The following is a 26856-nucleotide window of genomic DNA, read 5'->3' as shown; positions in this document are numbered from 1 at the left end:
GGAAGGTTACAAATGTTATGTAATTAAAATATAGGACACCCCTGACAAAAACAGATCAGAGTCTCTTAAAGAAGATAAAGGGGACAGAGATTATAAAGCTCACCAGTTTTTTCCCTAGTATCAACATCACAAAGAAAATTTTGGAGTGAACCAGTTTTGCTTCAATAAAAAGGAGAAGGCAAGCAAATTTATTATCAAGAAAGAACTTCTTGGGATTTTTAGTAAGCCAGGTTTGATGACAACTTGGCAAGTACACTGAGACACTATTCCAATGGATAATTCTCATATCCACATCATTCAATTGCTGCATATTCAAGAAAAACTATTCACTTGCTCTATATTCAATAAAAACACAAACTTTTAAATGAAAAAAAAAAAGAAGGAAAGTAATTTAACATAAGGAAGCATTTATGTTGGGAAAAATAACTAATCCATTCCAAATCTATAATTATATGCCTTTTTAACTATAGCAAAAAAGAAATGTAAAATAAAAAACAGCTCTTTAAGTACTTAAAAATGTGTATTATCTGCATCTTTTCATCTCATGTAAAAATCAAGTTGTCATTGTATTTTATCTCCCTATTGGTCTGTTCTAGAAAACTGTTAGTCCTTACATGGTGTTGTCTCATCTTCTACTGCTTAATATTAGCAAGTGCAAGACCAAGTATTGTCATGTATGGAAAACCCTGTGATATGGGAGTCAGACATGGCCACACGAGAAGCTATGCTCTACCCAGAAAACCTGCAAGTCTCTGGTTCCCACAGAAGTACAAGCACTCTCATGGAGATGCAATCCAACATGGGGCTCACCGAACGGGGTCTGCCCTTTCTAAATTTAACAATTCTTCCTGTGTTTTAGAAGACCCAGATGCCAATAGGAAGAGAACCATCAACCCTAATTTCTCTGTTATTTATTGTTAGTGGCTACTGGACAGTCAAAAAAAAAAAAAAAAAAGTCAGTGAGAAGAGAAATCCTGAGGGAGGCAACCAGGCATACAGACTGAGGAAAAGGACTTTGAAGGCATATTTAGACAGTGCAGGGAGGACTGGCCATATGGCTGGTTTGCAGGCTGATCAGAATCCTCCACATAACTTGAAGCTCTCTGTACTTACAGTTTCTTATGTAAAGTGATAAAATAAATTAAGGTATTAAATTTGAGTTTCAGAGATGAGCTAAAGACAGAGACTCTGAGATCTTCCTCAAACAATTCATTTCTAAGCATTGCTAACTTAGATGCCATTCATGAGACAGATTTGACTTGTAATTTGGCTTACAGTATCTGGTTGAAAAATTCTATTATCACTAAGAGAATTTCAAATAGGTAATAAGCATTTGGCGGCCTGATTCTCAAACAGCCCAGTTAGCCTGTACAAGCATTTATTTCAAGAATAAATTTCTAGGTAAATATTAGTATCAAACTAGATTGTAAGACTGACTTGAACTTCTTCCTACCACCTCCTGCCTAAATCATTTAGAGCTGCAGACTGCAGAAGAAAGGACTCTGGGTGGAGGATCAGAAGACTGGGGTCTGACCTAAATTCTATGCTCATTAGCTGTGTGAATCCAAGAACTCATTTAACTTCTCTGGGCATCTCCTTTCTCATTTGTAGAATGAGGAGTGGGGTTGGGTGATCTCTTAGGCTTCACCCCACTCTAACATTAAAACAAAAATTATCCCACTTCTCTAAATGTCTCTGTAAAGACATTTTTCCAAATCCTACCTTTATACTTATATACTTATATGTACAACAATAAAAGATGTTTCTAGGCCAGAAGCCCCTTTCCCATGATGTAGTTAGTATTCAAAGGCGTGTTCTCTCAACTGCTACCATCACCGTTATTCTTTATTTTGGGTGTTAAACTAGATTGCAGAGGATTAAGGATCCCGGATTTTCATCTTTGCAATCAACAGGTAATTTAATAAAATAAACATCAAATAGTAGCACTTTCCTTTTATTTGTTTAAAGTATTCACAAATATTTCATTCCTAGTAACTACTTAGTAAGACAAGTGTTATTATTTCTATCTTGAATAGAAAAATTAAATGCAACTTAGAGAAGTTAGGTGACTTGCCCCAGTAGATGTGAATGTCTCTCTCACAATCAACTAAGAATGTTTACTGATACAGTATCTGCAGGGCAGATCTGCAATATGTACCAACATATAAAACATGAATAGCCTTAACCATGCAATTCAAATTTTAAATATTTCAGACAAGTACAAAACGATACATGCTGAAAGATAATAAACAGAACACTCTTTATAATGGAGAAACAAAGAAGCACGCTATACAACCAACATTAGGAAACTAGACAAATAAACTAAGGCACATCCAGGCAGCAGATTACCATGCAGAATTAAAAATTACAGCACTGAGCTACAGTTAATTAAATGAAAATATGGCCACAACTTACCCTTGAATTAAAAAAAAGGGTTGAAGAAAGTACAGGTTAAAACATCAATCAGCATTGTCCAATAGAAATTCTGCAATTATAGAAATGTTCTGTGCTGTTAAATACAGTTGCCACTAACTATATTTAAAGTGTGGCTAGTGGGGCTAAAAAACTGAGTGTTTTTTAGTTTTATTTAATTTTGACTGATCTAAGTTCAAATATCCATTGTGGTTAATGCTACCATACTGCACAGCACTGTGGACACTGATGTTTGTTTATTTTATGACTATGTGTTACTTTATAATCAGAAAAAAATATAAAGTATTTTGTTTAAACATCATATCTGTGCCTAGAAGACAAGAGGAAATTACTCAACAACAGGTTCACCTACGGAGCTGCTGTGCCTGCAGCATGAGAGCCCAGTCCATATTTTATATGCATGTTTTCCATACCTGAGCATGACTGTGCTAATTTGGCATGTTTCCTAGATACCGGTTCACATACTAGCAAATAAATAGCTTTATGCCAAGAAAGTTATGCCCTTTGTGCTAGTTCTGTAGAACAGACTAGAAAGAGTGATAAATGGAAGGAAGCAGAAAATGGAAGTGGAGCATTGAAAGCCGTGTGAGATTTTTTTGAAAGGATGATAGACTATTCAACTAATTGAATGGATTTGTAGTGATTAGGAAGTTGATGTTTTCTACTTATGAATATTGATTACATCAAAATGTACTGCAGCAACAAAATATCTTATTTTTTCATATACCAGTCAATATAAAATTTAGTCTTAGACAATCATGCAAACTAGCTAAAAGCTAAAGAAAGATGTTTGTTTGTTCACAGGTATTTCCAGACTCCAAGCTATTTGCAGACCTAAAGCAACATTTCCCCCCTACCCCCGAGTCAACTATCTTTTTCTACTACTGGATTATGAGACACATAAGACATCACTTTCCTCATTTGTGTTTTTCTTAACATTGTGCTATTATCAACAAGATATGTAAACATATTCATATGGAAGGCTTTTTTCCTGTATTTGGTTTTCAAAGATGACTTCTTAAAGACCAAATTGGCCCAAACTGTAGTATTCTTTTTAAAGATTTATTTATTCCAGAGAGAAAGAAAGAGACACAGCATGTGCGTGGTCCCAAGCAGAGGTGACTGATGAAGGGAAAGAGAAAGAGAATCTCAAGCAGAATTTCCACTGAGCGTGAAGCCCAACCCAGGACTCAATCTCACGACCCTGAGATCATGACCTGAGCTGAAATCAGGAGCTGGCACTCGACTGAGCCAACCAGGCACCCCAAATTGTAGCAGTCTTAATAGTAAAACTATAATTAATGTAGGTCCTCAATTAATTGGACCCTCCTCATATTCCACATTTTAGGAGAAGAAAAACAAATCCCCAAAAAGGACATTGAAGGAAGAAGAAAACTTTAGCATAAATCTCTTACTATGTTTAAATCTATATTATTTTGTAAAAATGATATTTCAAATGATAACCTCAAAAGCTACAATATCTTTAATTCTGAAAAAGATTCAGGTAATGTTCAATATTATGCACTTGAAAATTTGGGAAGGAAGTATGCTAATATACCATAGAATATTATTTAGCATAATGTAAAATCAAATTTGTTTTTTATTTCATTATGTTAATTAAAAATGTCAAATGAAATATGTCCTGCCCCTTGCAGGCCTTGTTTATTAAATCTATACTTTTTTGTGTTTTAATGGTCAAAAGCAAATTATAGAAGAGTGTATTATATTTGGAAGTATATACAGTTCCCACAACTCTAACACACATATACATATACATTTACCAATTCACCCTCCATAGTTACATATGCAGCAAGCAGTGTTTAGACTGGGAGATAATCTTAACCAGAACTACTAACATTTATGTAGCACCTGAGAGACTTCCAAGTTCTTCCAAAGGATGATCTTGCTTGATTTTTACAATAGCCTGGAGAGGTAGATATTTCCAGGTAAGGAAATTAAGGCTCCAGAAATCACTGAATTGCTTGGAATCTAACTTCTAGAGGGTAGCAGAGGGATCCTTGGGTGGCGCAGCGGTTAGGCACCTGCCTTTGGCCCAGGGTGCAATCCTGGAGACCCGGGATCGAATCCCACGTCGGGCTCCTCTCTCTCTCTCTCTCTCTCTCTCTCTCTCTGTGACTATCATGAATGAATAAATAAAATCTTAAAAAAAAAAAAAGTTTAGACGGTAGCAGAGACAGGACCAGAACCAAGCCTACCATCTCCAAATTCTGGGGGCTTTCCAATCTGCCTCCCAGCACTGGGCCAGCAGGAAGGGGGAAGGCATGAAAGCAGTGGTGACAAGTGATTGTCACCGATTTGACCAGCGTTAGTAAGCTGTTTGATACGAATGAGGCAACAAATGTTCATTGTTTCTAGTGTGCTTCTGAAATCTCTCAGGCATCTTGAACTAAATGAGCCACCATCAAGAAAAGGGACCAGGACATCCTAATTTGCCCTCTAAACTCTAGAAGACAGCCTCAACCTAGTTTTGAGAATACCTTCAACTACTTTAGCAATTACTATCCATGTGCTTAGAATGTGCTTAGAATCTAGTTTCTTCTGCTTGAATGAGAACCCTGAAGCCATATGACTCAAGGTAAAGACTCATTTACCAAGAAGGTATCTGTTTGAAGTCTTTCCCTCCCGTCTTGTCTTTATGAGCCTAGAGCCCTCTGCTCCACCAAAAACTATTTTCTAAGAAAGCCTCTGGTATGTATTCTTGATGCAAATGTAAGTCAATAGATTTCTTATCCCAATGAAACTTATATTTAATGTTTTATCTGTAATTATAGAAAGAAAGCCTTTATGGTGGGCAGAGAAAATTCAGGCATTACAGAGTAGGCTCGGAAGTTAATTTTTCCAGGTGAAGATCTCTCCTGCAATCCACCATCTTTCTGGGACTGGGAGACTACCTCAAAGCCCTGGACATTCATGCATCTGAAAAAACTAATGCAAAGAAGAATCCAGGGGGCTATTTTCTACTAAACATAAGACTGTGGAATCAGTTGTGCCTTTTCCATATCTTTTCTTCTTGCTCTAATCTTTCCATCCTGAAATCAAGAAAAAGTAAACTGAAAGAGCAGTACGATATATACTACAGGAGTCAACTTGGAGTGCCCACAAATGGGTTTGCAAGGGTCTCTTGAAACAGTATGCAAAATATTATGGGCATGTGTGTGCAATGTCTTGAGAAGACAGTTTACAGTTTTTATCATATTTTCAAAGAAGTTGCTCATCTAAAAATGGTTAACAGACTTGAGGACTATAAAGCCTTGGTTTTTATTCCTAGCTTTACCACTTTCTAGCTGTGTGAACTTAGGCAATCAATTAACCTCTCTGTGCCTCAGGTCCTTCACCAGAGGTCTAGGTGCTATTCTAAAGATTGACTGAAAAAATAAATAAATAAATAAAGATTGACTGAGATCACATACACAAACCGCTTTGAGGAAAGCAAAGCATAAACACCAGGTAGCTGATTAGTAGTATTACCAGCAGAGTAAAGAACTTGAGGAACTTTCGGAGCAAACAAGAGTCCCAGTCCAGGTGCTGAAAGAGGAGAATGGGAGAGCAGAGCCACAAATCTGGCAGACTTTACAGCTTGCTTGGGTGTGTAAAATGTTAGGACTGGAAGGAACCCTGCAGTTCCCTCCTTTTACAAATGAGGAAGCTGAGACCCAGAAAAGGGAAGCACCGTTCCATCCTAAGGTTAGTGACCGAATGTGGGCACCAAAGAGAAGCTGCCATTGAGGCATTGTTATCCAACTACAAACAAAAGCCATTCAGCCTCACCTGATTTACAGGCATTTTACCTCCCTTGCAAGAGGACCTTTGGTCCTAGGCATCATAAATCAAGATGTCACTGCATTTCATTTCTAGTTCCTTCCCCTTTGCTGTCCTTACTACTGGAAAAGCAGGATATGAGCAGATATATCGCTGATTTATGTCAGTGCACCTGTTCTAATCCAACCTTTGAAACCAAGTCTCCCACTGTAGGAGATATTAAAGCAAATGTTGTCAGTGAGCAGATTTCCATACCAGCTCTCACATGGATAGAGAATGGATGTAAATGAACATTAAGCTGTATAAGTAAGCTTGGACAAGTAGTCCAAGACAGAGAGATTCATAATTTCACTTCCTCTCCAACACAAATATGTGTTACACTGGAGATTTATTAGAATTGAATTGATAAAAGACTTGCATAGGACTCAGAGATTTAATTTGGCCCAAACTTTGGGTTATAATAACTGGAGTTTCTTGTTTTTGATGGAACTTAATTAAGGTTACTCATCATTTCATTCTTATTAAGAAAAATGTCAAACTTTTCCCTGAGTTAATTCCAGCAAACTTCTGCTTGTTTTGACCAAGCCTTAACCCCAAAATTTCTGTGGATAATTATACTAATTTAAAAATACTTATGAATACATTTTATTTCACTGAAATATCCTTGGGAAGTTATGGTTTCCTTGGCATGTTAAGGCCACTTAGAGCAGAAAGGAAAAGTTAAAAATGATAATGTAAGGATTTAGTCAATAGGCTGACCAAAAATGTTTGCAATTTTATGCAAAGGAAATGGGAGGATTTTTCCTTAAAATAACTTTAGACTTGTTTGAGGAAATTAGAAAACAACATATGAAATAGAAAATAATGCAAGATACCAAACACTGGTGATAAATTACGGGTCAAGAGAATAGGTGCTAAGCAGCACGGTCTGAGAGCACCCAGAAAGGCTTTACAGTGGAGAGAAGAGTTGTGTACTAGGCCTTTGATGACGGATTTTAAGTTTGATGTGGATGAGAATGGCTGTGGGTCTAGAATTTGTGCTGCAATGTCCAGCTGGGGTCATGATCTAAGGGAAATATAATCATCTGATTTCTTTTTTATTATCTTTGGCTAATAAAACTATGAAAGTACCAATAACAGACCATATGAAACAAACTTAAACTTAATGAGAAATAAAATATACTACATTTGCTTTTCAAAATAAAAGTGGAGACCATTAAAAATTATAAAAATAAAATTATAATTAAAATTTAAATTATATTAAATAAATGCACAGTCTTCATAAAGACTTGTACCTTAAGCATTAGTAAATTTGTGCTGGAAACCTGCAACACATTTATGGAACTACATTTAAAATATACTGAATTTTAGAATAACCACACTAAACAGTTATGAAATATTTAGTCTTATGTATGGTCCTGTGGCCAACAAAAATTATAATTGCTTGTAGATTTGTAGGAAAAACTAAGCCCAATAATTGTAAAACCTAAAACAAACAACAACAACAAAACAGATGTCCACCAGTTCTGAGAACAAAATTCACTGGTTTTCCTAACATAATACATTTTATATACTTATAACTTAATTAATAAAAGTTTAAAAAAATATTTTTTAAAAAAATACAGACACCTCAGGTTTATAATTAATTAAGAAGAGATACATATAGATCACAAGAAGCAGAAGAGAGAAAAATGAAGCACATAATCATATGCACAAAAAATAATGTCAGTTACTGTATTTATCATGCAGAGTTTAGGTTCATTTTACTTTATATAGTTTGTTACTCATTATAGAGCACCAGAATCCAACAGAGAGTATACACACCCGAGGGAGAACTACTAGAGTTAACACATTTAAAGAAGAACCCAGCAAATCATCCAGTCTACACAGTTCTTTAATAGCTTTTGCTATAATGACAAAAAAACCAATGTATACAAATCCTACATTCGGGGCAGCCCCCAGTGGCTCAGCGGTTTAGCGCCGCCTGCGGCTTAGGGCGTGATCCTAGAGACCCTGAATCGAGTCCCACGTCGGGCTCCCTGCATGGAGCCTGCTTCTCCCTCTGTCTGTGTCTCTGCCTCTCTCTCTCTCTCCCTCCCTCTCTGTCTCTATGAATAAATAAATAAATAAATCTTTAAAAAAATCCTACATTTGTCTACAAAATACAGTACAAAAAAAAAACACAAAACACAAAAACCCCAAAGACACTAAAGTATCTCAACTTTGTCTCCTGACAGTAACTATTCCTTAATGATATCAACTTTCCATTACCAACATGATTTACCTCTAAATGTTCATTGGTGCATGACTTTGGGAATTGCAAATAGCGTTTTGAGCTGAGGGTCTTCCCCCTACGTCACATCCCTAATGTACAAAGTGTCCAGGATGTTCTGTCAAAGGTCAAACGAAATGAAAATATGCACGCCCTCAGATTTCCATCATAGATGTGGGAAGTAACACTCCCTCAGTAAGATCTGCTAATTATTCATAGGTCTGAATATATTGGTTTACATTAATCAATAAAATAATCAAAAGAAATGTATTTCATGCTAACATAAGCTGTATATTAAGCTTGGACAAATAGAGAAAACAGGATTCCTCATAACAGCTGGAGGAGTAGTCACTCAGACTGAAGATTGTGTCTACCACCATTGCTACAGTGGACACCATGTGAAAATATGGGGGGAATCTGCAGAAGGATGGACCAGACTGGCCTTCAGAATGATTTCACCAGGTCGGTGACATTTTAGCTGAGATTCTGAGAATGGGCAACTATTTTCCCAGACACAGAAGTTTGGGGTAAAGAGTAAGGTGATTTCCCAGGGAGAGAGAAGCCATATTCCAAGATCTGGATTTCTAAAAGGGCCTGGCTTTTTAGAGGTGCAGGAAATGAAACATCAGAAGACACAATTGGCCAGTGGGGTCCGGACTGGGAAGGAACAATAGGCCATGCCCAGGCATGTGGACTTTACCTGAGAGGGCAGCTGAAAGCTAAGAGAGGCAAGCACTGCAGTTAAAATATTTTTTCAAACATTTCACTCCTAATTAAGTTCTTTCCAGGAGTGGGGCATAGAGCATGCGTAACGGAGGTAGTCTTCTATGTGGTATTATTTGAAGAAATCTCTCCCCACCTTGTCGCTAACACCTGACTCCCACAATTACAGATATGGATACCTTTGGCCAGTGTGATAATATTCCCTTTGCAGGAACAAAAGTTTGAGTGGTAGCCACTGTCAACACTGTTGCTTATTACTTTATAGGGTCTTTTAGTAGAAATTAGGGTTTCTGGAAAAGGGAAAACTACAAGAAAGCACTGAAGACTTTCTACATAATTTGCCTAAGGTCAATTTCCCTCCTTGTGAACCAATTCTCCAGTAATCGTTATATCCATTCCCTCTTCCTCAGGAGAAGAGATCACTTTTCACTTTCATTTCATACATTCCCTTTCCATTTAATGATGTATTTGGCAAATCTGCCTCATTCAGATAATGAAGAAAATTGGCTCATTAAGTTATCACAGAACAATGGAAGCAGCTACTCCAAAAAGCCCACTAATAACATCCACACGGCTAAAATGAACCCAGGAGAGATTTCTATTCTGTTCCTTTATATTCTATTCACATTTATACAAAGAAATACAGCCCTCAGCCCTAACGCAAAGTGACAGTAGACACAGCAGTTCAATTTGAGTCTGATGAGGGCAAATTTAGCCGCAGAATACCAGTCACCTCTGACCCCCGCGGCCTCTCTGGGCTTATAGCAGCCACTTGGTCTGATGGACTTTTTCTTGTTTCCAACTCTCACTACCCAAGCCAGCCACCATTTGTCATTTACCAAATGTCCCCATAGCTGTCTCACATCTCTCCCCTTCCCAGATCACCATGCACTTACCACAAACTCATCCAAAGACACAGGTTTTTACCATGTTATTTCTTTGTTTGTAGACTCCTCTGAGGCATTCAAAGTATTTATGGTCCTTCAAAATGTGTCTCCGCTAACTTCAACAATATATATCATTCATCATTCCTTGGCTCCAGGGAAAGAAGCCTTCTGTCTTTCATATTCAAAGCAACCTTTGCTCAAGCTAGCTCCCATGACTATACAAAACAGCCACAGGATGTTGTGCATGTAGTGCACTGCATAACTTCAAAAGGTGACATATATATATATACAGTCTGCACAATTATAGGTGGGCAGCCCTGTGCCTGAACTTCTCTGCAAAATAATTTCTAATTCAAAAAGTTGTATGAATTAAATGAGAGAGAAACATTTACTTTACCCGAATTCGGTTTTCTTTTGTTTATAAAAAATTTAAGAGAATAACACTGATACATTTAAAACATACAGGCTGGTATCTGGCATGAATGTATTCCCTTGCCTCTTACTATTTTTTACTGAGTATATGAGGTCACTTGAGAAACTGCAAAAATTCAAAATGTCATGTAGGAGTTTTTGCTCCTAAATCAGTGACTTTAAATCTCTGGCTGTCTTTTTTTTTTTTTTTTTTTTTTAGGAACAGGAGAAGGCATTGACAAATGAAATGTATCCAAAAGTCCTCTGCTTAGGGATCCCTGGGTGGCGCAGAGGTTTGGCGCCTGCCTTTGGCCCAGGGCGCGATCCTGGAGACCCGGGATCGAATCCCACGTCGGGCTCCCGGTGCATGGAGCCTGCTTCTCCCTCTGCCTGTGTCTCTGCCTCTCTCTCTCTCTGACTATCATAAAAAAAAAAAAAAAAAAGACAAAAGTCCTCTGCTTAAAAATCATCTTCTGGGGGTTTTCAGCCCTAGAGTGCATTGGAATCACCTGAGGAGTCTTTAAAATGATTGATACCTAGGTCTAAACCCAGATTCTAATATAGCTGTCTAGAATATAGTCTGGGAAATGGATTTTTTAAAAAAGCTTCCAAGGAGATTCTTCTGTGCAAGGATAGAACCACTGTCTCTATACATGCCATTCCTGGAAATCGATTGATTTCTTAACATTTATCATTAAAGATGTCTATCTCTTGTTCCACTCACTTCTATGTTAGGATACTAGTAATTCACACCTTGGTATCATTTCACTTTAGTTAGATCACATGTTTCCCTCCTTGAGATATAAAATTTTGAAGGAGGAAGAGCGGGCAAGGTAGCAGCAAGTAATGAAGAGAAACAAAGTTCTCTCCCTAGTTCAGAGTAGCTATGAACAACCCCTACTCAGAAGGACCCCAGGATTTCATGTACATCCCACTTCAAAACACTCACATTCCTACTGGTGATGAATTGAAATACATATAAGTTGGATCTTCTTCTTAATTAAAGAAAGAAAAGAAAAACAATGAGGCACCACCCTCAAATCCATTAATCTTAAGCATCTAATACAAGAAAACCAGAAACTGTCTTATACTTTATAGCCACCAAAATTTCTCACACCCTTAAATGGGTGTGAGGCTACTGCATTAAAACAGAATATTCAACTTAAGACTCAAAAAGCATGGTTTGACTCCCAAGCTGATCAGCTGCTGACCTTTTTTAAAAAAAATACCTTGAAATAAGCATCTTATTTTTTTAAGATTTATTTATTTATTCATGAGAGACAGAGAGAGAGAGAGAGAGAGAGAGGCAGAGACATAGACAGAGGGAGAAGTGGGCTCCTCACAGGGAGCCCGATGCGGGACTCGATCCCAGATCCCAGGATCACAACCTGGGCTGAAGGTAGGTGCCCAACTGCTGAGCTACCCAGGCATCCCGGCTGCTGACCTTTCTAAGACTAAACTTCTTCATCTATCTATGATAGGGAATTATGGTCAGGGTTAAATAAAATACTATAAATAAAAACTCCTGGTACATATCAGCCATTCAGGGAATGCTATCGAACTGAAAACTCTCTAGGCAAGGGAAGAGAGTTAGCTCATACCCTGCTTCTGGTGACTGCTCCTACAAACATCTAATGCCCTGAGACCATGGAAACTGATGACTATTATGGTTCAGTGATAGTTCATGCTGACATTATTTTATTTTTTTATAATTGAAGTATGGTTGACACACAATATTATATTAGTTTCAAGTATATGGCACAGGGATTCAACATCTTTATGTGTTGTGCTATGCTCACCACGAGTGTAGCTACCATCTGTCACCATACATTTCTATTACAATAACATGGACTATACTCCCTATGCTGTACCTTTCATCTCCATGACTTATTCACTCCATAACTGGAAGACTGTACATGCTGACATTAAACCCATTTTTTTAAAGTAACAAATCCCAGCAAGACTTCTCTCATCAAAATAATGCATTTCTGGGATGCCTGGGTGGCTTAGTGGTTGAGCGTCTACCTTTGGTTCAGGGTATGATCCCAGGGTCCTGAGATTGTGTCCCCCATCGGGCTCCCTTGCAAGGAGCCTGCTTCTCCCGCTGCCTATGTCTCTGCCTCTCTTTGTCTCTCATGAATAAATAAAATCTTTTTTAAAAATGCATTTCTCCACACTTTCTCACTTTCGAGTCCTTTTATATCTTAATACTGCTTAAGATTCTCTCTCTTACCCTCTGCCCCTCTGCACCTCTCTCTCCCTCTCTTAAAAAAAAAAATCACACAGCTGGGCCATTTGGTAGACTTATTGGGACACCTTAACAATTAATGTTCATCCTGAGCTCTAAATACATCAGTGCAATAAATCAGTGCCTAACGTTCACACATACTCAAAAACTTCCCATAGTAATATGTGCCAGAAGCTACCAAAGTTAATTTTCCCATGTTTTAACCATGAATATTCACATGCATAAAAAATGTGCTAGATCTGAAACTTTTAGATCATCTCCCAAAATCGTTTTGAAAATATATTAACGATTCAACAATCAAAAAGTATTTAGTTAGCACACAGCCAGGTTTCTAGCATTAGATGTGGGAGTAGGAAAGGGGAGTATTTTAGTCAATGACTGAGATAGATTTTTCCACATAATTGGGTGTCCTGAATATCTAAAACTAGCCTTTCAAACATTAAGCATTCTTTTTATTTCGTCCATCTTTATTGGTCAATGATATCAAATATCATTTCATAATGTAGGCACTAATTGTAGAAAATCTTTTTCACAGATAAGCACCAAACTGTAGCCACACTCTCAAAACACTTGACCATGAGCATCTAGTTTCCCTGAGAAAATACGCTCCAAGGAATTCACATCAACCAAAAAAGATTCCAGCTACAAATCTGGGTGTTGGGAAAATAAAAACAAATTGACATCTTTATATCTATTAATAGAAAACTTAGCTTTCAGAGGATCCCTGGGTGGCTCGGCGATTTAGCACCTGCCTTCAGCCCAGGGCATGATCCTGGGGTCCCGGGATCGAGTCCCACATCGGGCTCCCTGCATGGAGCCTGCTTCTGCCTCTGCCTGTGTCTCTGCTTCTCTCTTTGTGTCTCTCATGAATGAATAAATAAAATCTTTGAAAAAAAAAAAAAAGAAAAGAAAGAAAAGAAAAGAAAACTCAGCTTTATTTTCCAGTTTCCTGAGGTTTGGAATATGCTTTTAGTGTTGCCAATTTAATGAGCATTTCATGTGAGTTCTGTTCCCAAATAAGTACAAAAAACAATGGTGTTGGAAAAATTAGCACCAGGTTACATTTACTTGCATGATATGTTCCAAAATTAAAGTATATATCAAAGACATTGAGAAAAGTTGACAGAAAAAAAAAAAAAAAAAAGAAAAGTTGACAGAGGTCTAAAGCAGTAACTATCAAACTGTCCTGGCTTTGACTCAGTAAAAGACATAGGTTTACACCATGACTCAATATATAGATATAAAATATATATATATATATATATATATATATATATATATATATATATATATAATATGTATATAACTAACCAAGTTTCACAAAATCATATTTATCCTTACTTCAAGTAATTCTATTTCACTGTTTTAACTCTGTAATTCATTAAATTGATTCCACAACACACTAATGAATTGAGACCTACTTCTTGGAAATTGGCAGTCTAAATGGCAAAAGAAAAAAATATCTACGCTTCCCCCAAAACAAAGCTATTTGGTCTTCAATCTCAAATTGATGCTTACTTAACTTTAACTTAAGATGTGTTAGAAATCAGAAATTGCCCAAAAATGGTAAAATTGAATGTTTTAGGCTTTAACACTTGATAATATTAACATTAATACCAGAATCCACTAAGCTCCAAACTGCCGATGTCAGAATTTTAGTTTCTTTCAGAGTCCCCTTTAGCAAGAGATTTTGAGACTCCTAGGGCGTGTTTTAGATGGCCCAAGAATCGACCCTGGCTATTGCTCACGGCCATAGCCAGAGGAGCCTACACTGCGCAGCTGCCACTTTGCTATCCCTCTGCCACCTCAAGAAGAGCTCAGCTAGTTATACTCCAGCAGGGGAAGAAAGACAACACTCTCCCCTCTACCCCTGCTGCACAAGTGGAAGGGAAGGACTCTAGGTAGAGCATCAGCAGAGACACAAGTCCTCCAAGTCACACCCACAAGCTCCTTGCTTCACTGGGTCCCCACGCTGCCTGGCTGGCTGCTCAGGATGGGTTCCAGGACCAGAAACACACTTTACCACAAACTACCATTGCCCTCCTCATAGTCCCTTCTGCACTGAGACAGACTCCTTGCCCCATGATGAGGGTGAATTCTCTCCCAAGAGCTCTGTCATCCCAGGACTTCCAACACTTTCCATCCATCAGGCCCATCTGTTATGCCAACCTCAGCTATAGAGAGGACTCAAGCCTTTTTTCCAGCAAGACTTCCAGACCCCATGTGAGTCCCTGGGTATCTGGATCCACTCCAGATGTCAGGCACATCTCAGTCTGGATACAATCCAGTCAGAACATCTTGTAACCAGAGTCTCTGTTTAATGTTCTAACTTTGAGAATCAGGCCCAAATCGAAGAAACAGACACAAACGTCATCTGAAGGTGGCTCGGAGTACAATTTATCTACAGTGTTACTTGGGGAGCTGATTCCAGCTAAGTCACGTCAAAACTTCTATTTGTCATGCAGCCATATAATTTAGTTTATGCTAGCTAGTCTAAGCCTTGCCTCTTCCCTGTCATGTTGCCAGGAATACAAATAATATTCTATCTAAGAAGACTGTTAATCAGGAAGCAGAGGTGCTGAATTTGCCTAGTTAGCATCCAAATACATTCATCCAGATGAGAGTCTCAGTTAAAGCCAAAATCTTGTAAGGTTCTCAGTCTGGTTTTCGTACATAGTGCAGCCTCTGAATCCAAAAGAGGAGAGAGAGAGTTTCTAAAAATAGTTCAGCTGGCTTCCCATGGTTCTTACTAAAGAATATCTGGAAACAAAGAAGTAAAATATGTGGATTACATTTTTAGCATAAAAAATGGGAAAACTACATAGTATATTATATCGTTTCCGTATTTTAATCTTAACGTTAAATGTTTTTATTCACTCTCTAGAACAATCACTTCCCTATCACCAACTTGGGAACTTTATAATAGTGCTTTGTAATTCATCCTGGGGGTTACAATAAAACTTCCCCTAAGAACTTGGAAATAAGGTTGGTAAGTATAGTCTCTGATGAATACACTTTAAGATCAACCTAATGACCAGAAGATAAGCAAAATTACCTTTAAAGAAAAGGAGTAACTTTGGGTCTAAAAGACCTGAGCATATGCTTTTTGGCCAAAATCATTACCAAAGAAGGCAGTCAGACAGAAAAGTCTGGAGGAGGAGGAGGAGGACCAGGCACAGCCACTTACAGAAAGAAGCCACCTAGGCTCTCCTGTGCAGACTCTCTTTGGCAATATCTCCAAGATTTCTGAGCTGTTCAGAATCTCCCTGATGAGAAAATAACAGCCCAAATGTACTTGGGCCTTGATTCATCCACTGCCTCTGTCCTAATTCACTCCCCATCAAGCAGCCTTCTTTATGTGACTTCCAGTATAAGCCTATCTATGGGCAGAGAAGGTATTGACCATACAGACTTGGACTCCACTACTTAGCCCCTGTCAAGTGCCTGGTTCTTGTCCTAGGCAAAAGGGATAGAGCAGAGAATTAGACATTTGAGGTCAATGGAGCTAACACAAACAAGAAAACAAATAAATAATTGTAGCTAGTGATAAGAACCATTGCTAAATAAGTAAATAAATAAGCTGAATAATGGACTAGATAATTGCTGGGGAAGGGGATGGGTGTTTCAAGAACAGGGGTCAGGAATAGCTTCTTTGAGAAAGTGCCATTTAGTATAATTAATGTTAAAATGTGCCTATTACCTAAAGGAATCTATAGATTCAATACAATCCTTATCAAAATAGTGTTTTTTATAGAACTAGAACAAATAATCCTAAAATTTGGATGGAACCACAGAAGATCCCAAATAGCCAAATATATCTTGAGAAAGAAGAATATAGTTGGTGGTATCACAGTGCCAGACTTCAGGACATACCACAAAGCTATGGGAATCAAAACAGTATGGTTCTGGCACAAAAACAGACAAATAGGTCAATATAACATACTAGAGAGTCCAGAAATATACCCAGGCTTATATGGTCAATTAGTCTACAACTAAGAAGACAAGATTATGCAGTGGGGAAAAGACAGTCTCTTCAATAAACGATGTTGGGAAAAGTGGATGCAAAAGGATAAAACTGGACCACTTTCTTATACCATACAAAAAATAAACTCAAAATGCATTAATGACCTAAATGGGGACCTGAAACCATAAAACTTCTAAAAAGAAACATAGGCAGTAATCTCTGCACATCAGTCTTAGCAACATATTTATGGATATGTCTCCTCAGACATGGAAAACAAAAGCAAAATTAAAGTATTTGGAGTATACCAAAATAAAAAGCTTTAGCACAGCAAAGGAAACCATCAATAAAACAAAAAAGCAACCTATTGAACAGGAGAAGTTATTTATAAATGATTTATCTGATAAGGGGTTAATATCCAAAATAAATAAAGAACATATACAACTAAATACAAATAATAATAATCTAATTATATATATATATGTATATATATATACCTCCCTATGTTGATGCAGCATTATTTACAATAGCCAAGATACAGAAGCAATCCAAGTACCCATCCATAGATGAATGGATAAAGGACATGTGGTATATATACACAATGGAATATGACTCAGCCATAAAAAAGAATGAAATCTTGCAGTTTGTGACAACGTGAATGGACCTAGAAGACACTATGCTAAGTGAAATAAGTCAGACAAAGAAAGACAAATACCGTAAAATTTCATTTACATGTTGGATCTAAAAAACAAAATAAACAAGCAAACAAAACCAGAGGCTGAGCCTCTCGTGAGTATTCTCCAAAAGCACTTTTGAACCGATTTTTTAAGTTAGACGTCCACGCGATGATAGAGAAGACCATGATGACAAGACATAAATCGAACAATATGAAAGGGAGTGTGAGGCAAAAGTCAAGTTAAGTGAGGGTAACTCCTTTTTTGTGTGCTTGCCCTTTACCAAACAGAACAGGCCTCACCATTCCAACTCCTGCCCAACTCTCTCCTAGGCTTGCACCTCCAGATGTTAGAACTTAACTACCCCTCTGCCTGACTGCTTGATGAGGATCCAGACTCTGCCAGGCAAAGACAGAGGAAGAAAATTTTTAGGCAGAGGGAACAAGAAAAGCCCTGAGGCAAACTAGCCTAACATCCCTTTGGAACTTCCAATGTGTCTGGAGCTTTTATGAACAAGAAGAAAATAACAAGAGATGTGGCCAGAGAACCAAACCAGGTGCAGAGCCACAGGAAGAGATTTGGGTTTATTATGGCCAATAGGAAGCAAGAGAGTAACATGACATGATTTACATTTTTAAAAGATTCCATTGGCTACTGTGTGGAGAATAAACTGCAGGGTGGTAGAGGAAGCTCTAAAAGTAACCCAGGCAAGCAGTCTTGTGGCCTGTCTAGGGTGACAGCAGCAGTGTTAGGGAGAAGTTAATGGCTTTAGGTCACATTTTGGAGATGGAGCCATAGGACATCTGGATAGACATATGTGTGGAATGGGGAGTCATACTTGGGGTTGGCAAAGTGTGGTGCCTTCCACCGAAATTAAAAAGATATGGGGGTCAGAGGGATTAAGAGCTTTTCAGTGGACATATCTGGTTTGAGATGCTCACTTAAAGACACATTAGAGATGTCAGGTAGATAGGTGGGGTTCCTGGGAGAACATTAGGATAGATATATAAATTTAGAAATCATCTGTGTCTTGATGGTCCTTAAAGGGATCCCTGTGATGGTTATTTTTCATGGTAAATTAATAAACTGAGTTATTCACCAAGGTAGTAGTTGCCAAAGTGAGATGCCCCATAGCAGATGGCTGGCTTTGCCCAGGCTGGGCCTGCTCCTCTGTTTTGCCACACCCCTTAATTGAGAGCAGCTTCTATAAGGTTGTTTCCTTGTGTTTTCACATATAAAACATTATGCCCAAGTTCCCCCTTTGTTCTGTGGATCAACGTGGAAATCTAAGAAACTGAAATGTATTTAAAAATTGTTTAAATGCCTGAAGGTGCTTGATGAAATAAAGAAATATTATGCTAAAAAGAGGGAAATTTAACAAAGCAGATAAGGAGACCAAAACTAAATCCTTGTGGAGATTAAGCTTCAGTTCACTGACCAGAGTTCGTTGACTTTGGGCTCAATGTGGAAGGGCTCTTCTATTACAAAATATCTGAGAACATAATAGAAAATGTTTGGTTAAGTTTCTTGATGAAAGAAGTTGCAAAAAAAGTAATGATAGAATCCCTAAAATCAAATGAACATAAAACAATTTCAATTCATCCCTTAACAGTCACTGATTAACTACTGCGTGATTACTTTGTTGAATTCCTACCCTTCTGAGGCTCCTCTTTCAGCAGAGGAGACAGCAGACCTTACTGTGGAGCAGAGCAGGATGGAGGCAGGTGTGAGATGCCTTTGGACTAAGATGAGAAGGTGACAGACAGTTCCAAGGAGAAAAAGACAAGCAAATCACCCTAGAGGTGATTACTCAAACACTAACCATAACCCTGGTTGATCATATAAAAACTTTACATTCCTGTCTGAAATTTAAATTTGCATGTATTACTGATGTAATTAAATGAAGTTAACAGACACGGTAATGTTTTTAGAAGCCCTCTGCAGCATTTTTAGTGGGGTCTTCTCAAGATATTTCCATTTCTACCCCCCACCCCTGCCATTCTCTTTACTCTTTTACCATTTTCTCCGTGTAAATCTGAAGATTTGGGGGAGCAACAGTTAACTTTCCTTACAACTGCAAACCCTGCATTTACTTATGGGAGCCACATGTAAGTGCAACATAAGGGGAACAAAGGAGGGGGGTGGGTGGAGCCTCTGACTTGCATTTCACTCCTGCCTCTAGGAGTGGGAGAGCTGCTCCTTTGATTAAAGGAACCCTATTTCAAGGACTGAGACACATTATTCTTTGTTGCCACAGTGGGGAAACAGGCTGGCTTGCATTGAAGTTGGTTCCTAGTCATGTCTCTATAACCTTTTTGCACTTTTTCCTTCTCAAGATCCCGTGGAAAGAAGACCACTCAGGCCCGTTCCACCTGGGAGAAGCCCAGCCATTCTGGTTTTTAAAAATTTTCTCTCTCTCCCCACGTAACTCTTTCTTTCCCTGTCTTGGACAATCTCTCAAATGCGGCAGCTGGGCTCAGGATCTGCTAAATCAGCCCAAGAAGGCTGAGTAGGCTGTGCTCTAGGCTTTGGGGCACATGTCCTGTTGTTACCTTAACTGTCCATCTCTTCTCAACTAATGGCTGCAGACTATAAACCATTTAAGTGTTAAGATCCAAGAATCTGTTTGGTCTTTGGTTTCAGATAGTTTAGAATGAATGAGCTTAGGTAAAAGAATTTTCCTTAGGATCACATCTAACTAGAAATTTACATCAGAGTTTGGGGCCAATGCCCTGATTGTAAATCTGCCTTGCTTTGCTGGTCATTAACCTGAGTGCGTGTTTGCCTTGGGGACCTGGAAGAGAGAAGTGGCTATGACAGGACAAGATTCACTGTACCTTGGTGTCCCTAGGCCAAAATCTCTATTAGCAGTAGCGTTCTTTACTAGAACCTCCATTTCATTAATAATAAAGTCAGCTTTTCAAGGGCTCTAGAAGCCACAGATTTTTTTTTTTTTTTTTTTTTTTTTTACATCTGAACTTTGAATGAGTTGTTATAAAAGCACCCTTGTTCCACATGGTGCATTGTACCTGGATGAAAGGACTCATTTTAAAAGAACATCGCCCATTCCCATCATGCCAGAATCTATTCTATGCTACAAAGGCATCATCAACTGTAACAGAAGGTAATAATCATATACTATACTCACAATCACAGCTCAGTATGATGTTTTACCTGTGAGAGTCTTTTTACAAAACCTCTTTATAATATTTTTATTTCATAACTAATTTCTATGACACTATACCAAAATGCCCTTCTCTTTCCTCACTTCTCCACATTATATCCTAAGATCAGTTTGATTCCAGATAATCAATCCATGAAGTAAAATCAGGAAAGAATGAAATCTGCCCCTGCGGATCAAACCTGCTATTCTGTTTTTCTTCCTGGTTGTTTCCTCATTACAAGGTACAGAGCTCAGGCTCCAGGTGCTATAACCTTTCTCAGACTTCTGTCTAGAATGGACCTAAGTCCAGAGACCTTCCTTACCTTTAGTTGAACTAGGTGCACATCCACATGCTTGCTGTCTGAGTCCTGCTGGACTGAATAGGTTAGGTCCCGGACCCTCTCTGAGGTCATCCGGAGCCAGGTCTCAATTTCAGGTAAGTGGAGGACAATCTTCCAGTCAGCCCCTGTGTGCAATGGGGGTGGCTTTTCATACTGCTGGTCAGAATCCATATCCTTCATTGCCTCTTCTCCCTCACCCTCCTCCACAGTGGGCGTCAAGTTGATGGCCATGGGTGAAGCATCAGTAGCCATGGGATCCAGGTCCTGTGACCTCAGCGGGGAAAGTGTCACGCTCATGGTTAACATTGAGAAGTCTAAACCTTACTTCTTTCCAAAACAGCTGAAAGGCAAGAGGAAAGAAGAAAGCAGGAAAGAGTCAGACAAGATTGCCAAATAAAGAAATGATACTTCACAGAAGAAACAGGATTTCTAAATTAAGCCAGATTTCTAAATTAAGAAACCAAAGCCCATGGCAAAAACAGAAGGAGGTGTTGTGAGTTTCTATGTAGTAGCCCCAAGACCCAGCATATAATAGGAACACGAACCACGTGGTACTGCCTACCCCAGCATCCACTCTCTCCTCACTCTTTACTAATAAGATCCTGATTTTCAGCTGTGCATATTTCTGCCAAGAATTTAAAACTACATTTCCTATCTCCACGGCAGCTAGGTATGGCCATGTGACTAAGTTCTGACCAATGAGATGTAAGTGGAATTGTACAGAATGTTTGGGAGAGCTGTGTAAAGGGAGCTGATTTAATTAAGTAAGGAGAGGCCTTCTTTCTGCCCCTCTGTGTTTCCCCCTTCTTCTAGCCTGTAATGTGGACTTTACAGCCAGAGTTCCAGTTGTTTTCTCAGACCAGGAGATGCTTTTGGGTATGCCAGTAGAAGATGGTAGAGCAGGGTGGTCAGAACATGAATCCCACATGATAACAAGGAGCTACTGTATCAGTCCTAGACTGTTGTCCTGAACTTCTTTTACTGAGAAAAAAACTATCTGGTTTTAGGCACCAGCATTTAGGGCTTTTCTACTACAAGCACCTAAGCATCATTTTGGCTATTACAACCAATACATTCAATCTATGGGCTAAGCAGAGGGGAACATGTTCTAATTAACGGAACACCATGCTGAATTCAAGAGAGGTTGCTCCTTTCTATGATATGTTAGATAAATAGACATCATGTAGTAGTAATTCCAAACCCATACTTTGCCAGAAAGTATAAATCATGGATTAGAATATACAGTATATTTAATTAATATTATTAATATTAATAACTATCAACTTAAATTACATTAATATTTGGTTATGTTGAAATTTTTAGGGGCCTCTGGAATCTCAAGAGTAATAATTTGGTCTTAAACACATAATATTAAAATGTTAATTAAGGGGTGCCTGGGTAGGGTAGCTCAGTGGGTTAAGGAAGGGGCTGCCTTCAGTTCAGGTCATGATCCCTCAGCAACCTGCTCAGTGGGGTGTCTGCTTCTCCTTTTCCTTCTGCCCCTCCCCCACTTGTGCTCTTTCTCTCTCTCACTCTCTTTCTCTCAAATAAGTAAATAAAATCTTTTTTAAAAATTACAAATAAAATAAAATGTTAATTAAATATGTTTAAAATAACACAAGTATAAGGGCGCCTGGGTGACTCAGTTAGTTAAGCATATGCCTTCTGCTCAGGTCATGATCTCAGTGTCCTGGGATTGAGTCCAACATGGGACTTCCTGCTAAGCAGGGAGCCTGCTTCTCCCTCTCCCCCATGCTTGTGCTCTCTGTTGTTATCTCTGTCTCTCCCTCAAATAAATGAAATCTTTTTAAAAAGGAAAATAAGTGTAAGTCATGATAAAGTTGATAAGCTTAAGAATAAGCTTATTTGGGATGCCTGGGTGGCTCAGCAGCTGAGCATCTGCCTTTGACTCAGGTCGTGATCCAGGAGTCCTGGAATCAAGTCCCACATCAGGCTCCCTGCATGGAGCCTGCTTCTTCCTCTGCCTGTGTCTCTGCCTCTCTCTCTGCATCTCTCATGAATGAATAAATAAAATCTTAAAAAAAAAAAAAAAAAGAATAAGCTCATTTACTAATGTAATGATCTAAGCTACATAATTACTTTTTATATTAGACCCAGTCTCATATAAAATAACAACTTTTAGGGTCTTGTTCTTTAAACATTTTACATAGACATTATTTTTAGTTTCAAGAGCAGGTTCTTCTACCAAAGGTAATGGGTTTCTTTTATTAGACTTTTTCTGGTTCTACGCATTCTGGCTCCTTTCCCCAAAGATTAAAGGTGGCTAACCAAAATGTGAAATTAAATGTGATTGTCAGAAAATAGCCTGTATTTCTTTAGATTCTTAATATTCACTAACAACACCAAAATTATTTTATGTACAAAAATAGAGGTGGAAGGAAGCTCCCAGTTTTACCAGGAACATGTAACTTTCCATACAGAAATGGGCACAGAGAATTAAAAGACTTACTGAATTGGCAAAAGACTTAAGAATAAATTATTATTATGACATATTATTTTAGAAGCCTTCCAAATGCTGCAGTGTACATTTAATTTTTAAATGAAATGATTAGCAGGTTTATGGATGAATTTTTGAAAGCAAAGTCTTTTGCAAAAATAAAGTATTATGTTATAAAGTAGGTTTATCACTTTGGTACCTGACTTAGAGAACAGTTTTCAGGCTTCAATTCAACAGCTTTCTCAATTTGATTGCAAGAGGGAGGAATCCATACCCCACATTTTTAACCATCCTTGCATACATTTTTTAAAAATAATACTACACTTGCCTATTTAAAAAAAAAAACAAAAAAACAAACAATTAAGAGATATCAAAACTCCAGGAGTGATAAAACTCCAGGAAGAGTGACCTACCATACTACTTATTCACACCCCGGGCTCAGATAGGCTCTGGTTCTGATTTCCCAGAGCACTTTTAAATTTTTAATCACTGCCCTCTGGGGGATCTATTTAGAATCACAATCCCAGAGAAGGAATGTGATACACAAAAGTAAAGGTTTCCAATGGAAGGTCACAGAACTGGTGAATAATGAAGAAGACACTGGTGTCACAGTGGCTACCTCTTCTAAGAAACCAGATTCACCCAAATTAGAAAACTAAATACCAGGGTAGTGGACAATGAATGGTTTCAGCCACACCCACAATACCCACTCAGATACCTGACCCCAGATCCCTCCCCAGCACCCTGCACAACTGAACAATGATGCTCCATCATTGTGTTTTCTCTGAAACTTCTAAATCAACACAGGACCTTCGCTGGAATATACATCCTACTGTAAACTAAAGAACACACTAAAAAACTGGCTCAAAGCAATTTTTGTCCCACCATACACCATTTCCATATATACCATCAGGCTGTGCACAAAGCAGACACAATACAGTTTTGTGTGGGGCAAGTGGCTCCAGATTTCTGAGTATCAGTTTCTCCATAGTGTAAAATGACGAAACTGGACTAGATGATGAGTGAGATCCCATCTGACCATAAGGATCTGTGATTACCTAGGGTTATTTATCCAGAGACTTCAAAGCCATTGGAAGCATCCCGCCTATACTGAGAACTGTGTAGACATTGAGTGCTGGCCCTCCGTTTTACCAAAGTACATAAACAGTATTAATAGATTTATCCTACTTAATGGAATGAAATAAAGTATTACCATGCAAATGCCTTTTGTAAACCACTATTTACACATTATATGTTGCTAATTCCTCCCAGAGAAACAAACACAGCAGATTCTCTCCCCTTAGGGTTTGAAATTAAAGACAAGAGAGATGTTGAGGTTATGTATGTAGAGGACACACAGAAGAAAATAAAAACATTAAACAAAAATGTAGCTAGTGTTCATCACACATGAGTAAGGAAAACTTACATTCAAGCTGCAGAGGAAAATTTTTCTGCATGTATAAAATTTCAACCTGGATGTGATGTTTCCATATTTAACTGATGAAACTATAAACAAGAGAATTTACATATCTCAGAGAAGTAAAGCAAAGTAGTGCTCTACTCAAGTTTTATTTCAATTTCTATTCCCTCATACACCTTTGCCACTGGGAAAAAAATATCTTATGTGTCATAATAGCATAGCAAGCCTGGGAAGAGGCATAAAATTGGTTAATTATCCATTTTCATGGAAAGTAATTACTATAAACATTTTATTTCCAATTCTGATAATTCACTTAATGTATCACCCATGGATAACCAATCTCTAGTTTTGATTATCACAAAATTACATCTGATGTCAAAGATAAACTTAGAACTTAAAGGAAAACTGCTTCACATTTTAGAGACCTATAGTAACAATCTTTGTGTATATTTTCCTGCCCCTATCATGACTACTCCCGTTTGCTTTCCCACCAAATTAATTGCTCCATTTGAATGCAAATATAGGAAATTTGACACAAGTCTATTATATATTCTTCTAAATGCTATAAGTTTTGCATTCTTCTTTATAAGGCGTCTTGTGAAAAGATTCCTTTCCAGCCACAGAGCAATTTTCTTTTACAGCCAGCAGACAAGTTCCGATGATGCAAATGAAAGCAATGACCCCAATGTGTACAGGTGCCCACCCACTTACTCGGGATCCAAAAGTATGCGATAGAAGTAATCAACCAGCTTTTTGGAAACCAGTGTCCTCCCCTCCCCCCTCCCCCATCAAATGCTTATCTGTGGCCACCTTTCCAGCATTAGAGATAATACCACCTTTATCCCAGCTGCTGTTAAAAATAACATAAATCAAATCCTTTCCTTTCCACAAATCCAAAGAAGATTCAACATTTAAAGTACAAAACCCTGCAAGCAGTAAAGATTTTAAAGTTTTGTTTTTTTTTTTAATTTGTGGGAGCGCTTTTCTATTTATCATTCTATAGAAACAGAAGAAACATACCATGAATTGCTTACTAACAAGGATTGGTTCTGCTATCTTCCTGATGGTCCACAAGTCTTTAGTTGAAACCTGACTTTAGCAGAAGGTATTTGGCTTGAATAAGACAGATTTAAATCAGAGAGTGTTCTTCTACCAAGCTAGGAGACCAAAAAAAAAAAAAAAAAAATGCAACTACACAGCCATCAAAGCTGCCCACCTCTTTCTCTCTTCTCTTGTAATTTTTCTCTCTTAAATAAAAGAATAGAAAAGCCAGAAATCTGCCAAATGTACTCACTGTAAATGCTTTGTCCCTAAAGTTCCTTCAGGATTAAGCGTCTGGCTCCTCCTTTTCCACCCCCCTTGGGTTCTCTTCCTGTGGCCAAATAAGATAAAAGCTGGTGTCAGGGCTGCTCCATGCCATGCAGGGCACTGTGAGTCTGTGGAGCACAGACTTCATATGCCCTTTGTAGCCTAAATCTCTTCCGAAGAGAAGGCTACTCCACTGTCCCTATTTGGAAGCTAATGTATAAGCTCCAGGCCTGTGCAGTTATAGTTAGGTCTTTTGCAAACAAGCCGTGATAAGTGCACAGAGAAAGAGGAGACAGTTGCCAAAACAAGGATCACTATGGAAAAGATTGTCTGGGTAGACAGAGCACATCCAGTCACAGTTCAAAAGAACTGTGTATTTTAAAAACTGAGCAATCCTAAAGCAGAAGAAATTAATAAATTTATAAATAAATAGGACTACATTAATATAACCAGCTGACAAGGCCAATCTGAAGGAAATAGGTTCAAGTCCCCTCTCTTTTCTTAGGAAGAAACTGTTCTTTCCAAGTAAGAACATCATCATGTGTATAGTTTGAGAGGCAGTTTACTATCTATGAAATAAACCCCAAACCCAAATACTTCCTCTCAATCTTTCTGTGCTCTGCTTACTCCCTAAAAAAAACAAGAGACCAAAGCACAATTCTAGCCAAATTAACAGATCTGCTTGCTACACAGCACATGTTACAAAACTGAGATAGAGAAAATGTTAGGAATCACTAACATGTCCTTTTTCCCTCCATCTTCATTTCATTTTTTTTA

General features: G+C 38.2%; 1 protein-coding gene across 4 annotated transcripts in view; it reads right to left on the bottom strand.

Annotated features, from left to right (window-relative positions):
* AKAP6 (A-kinase anchoring protein 6) overlaps positions 1-26856 on the bottom strand; it is a 539834-nt gene that overhangs the window by 344815 nt on the left and 168163 nt on the right. For 2 of the 4 annotated variants that reach the window (XM_025443999.3, XM_049113620.1), the window contains one exon: positions 20876-21233. In XM_025443999.3, coding sequence (XP_025299784.1) covers positions 20876-21199 — 324 coding nt within the window. In that variant the 5' untranslated portion in view covers positions 21200-21233. Of the gene's footprint in view, positions 1-20875; positions 21234-25791; positions 26391-26856 lie in introns of those variants that run through there. The other 2 variants (XM_049113619.1, XM_049113618.1) reach the window with 2 other exon arrangements.

This window comes from Canis lupus, chromosome 8 (genome assembly GCF_003254725.2).
Source record: "Canis lupus dingo isolate Sandy chromosome 8, ASM325472v2, whole genome shotgun sequence".
Taxonomy (NCBI): Eukaryota; Metazoa; Chordata; class Mammalia; order Carnivora; family Canidae; genus Canis; species Canis lupus.
This window is presented reverse-complemented; position numbering and strand designations above follow the sequence as displayed.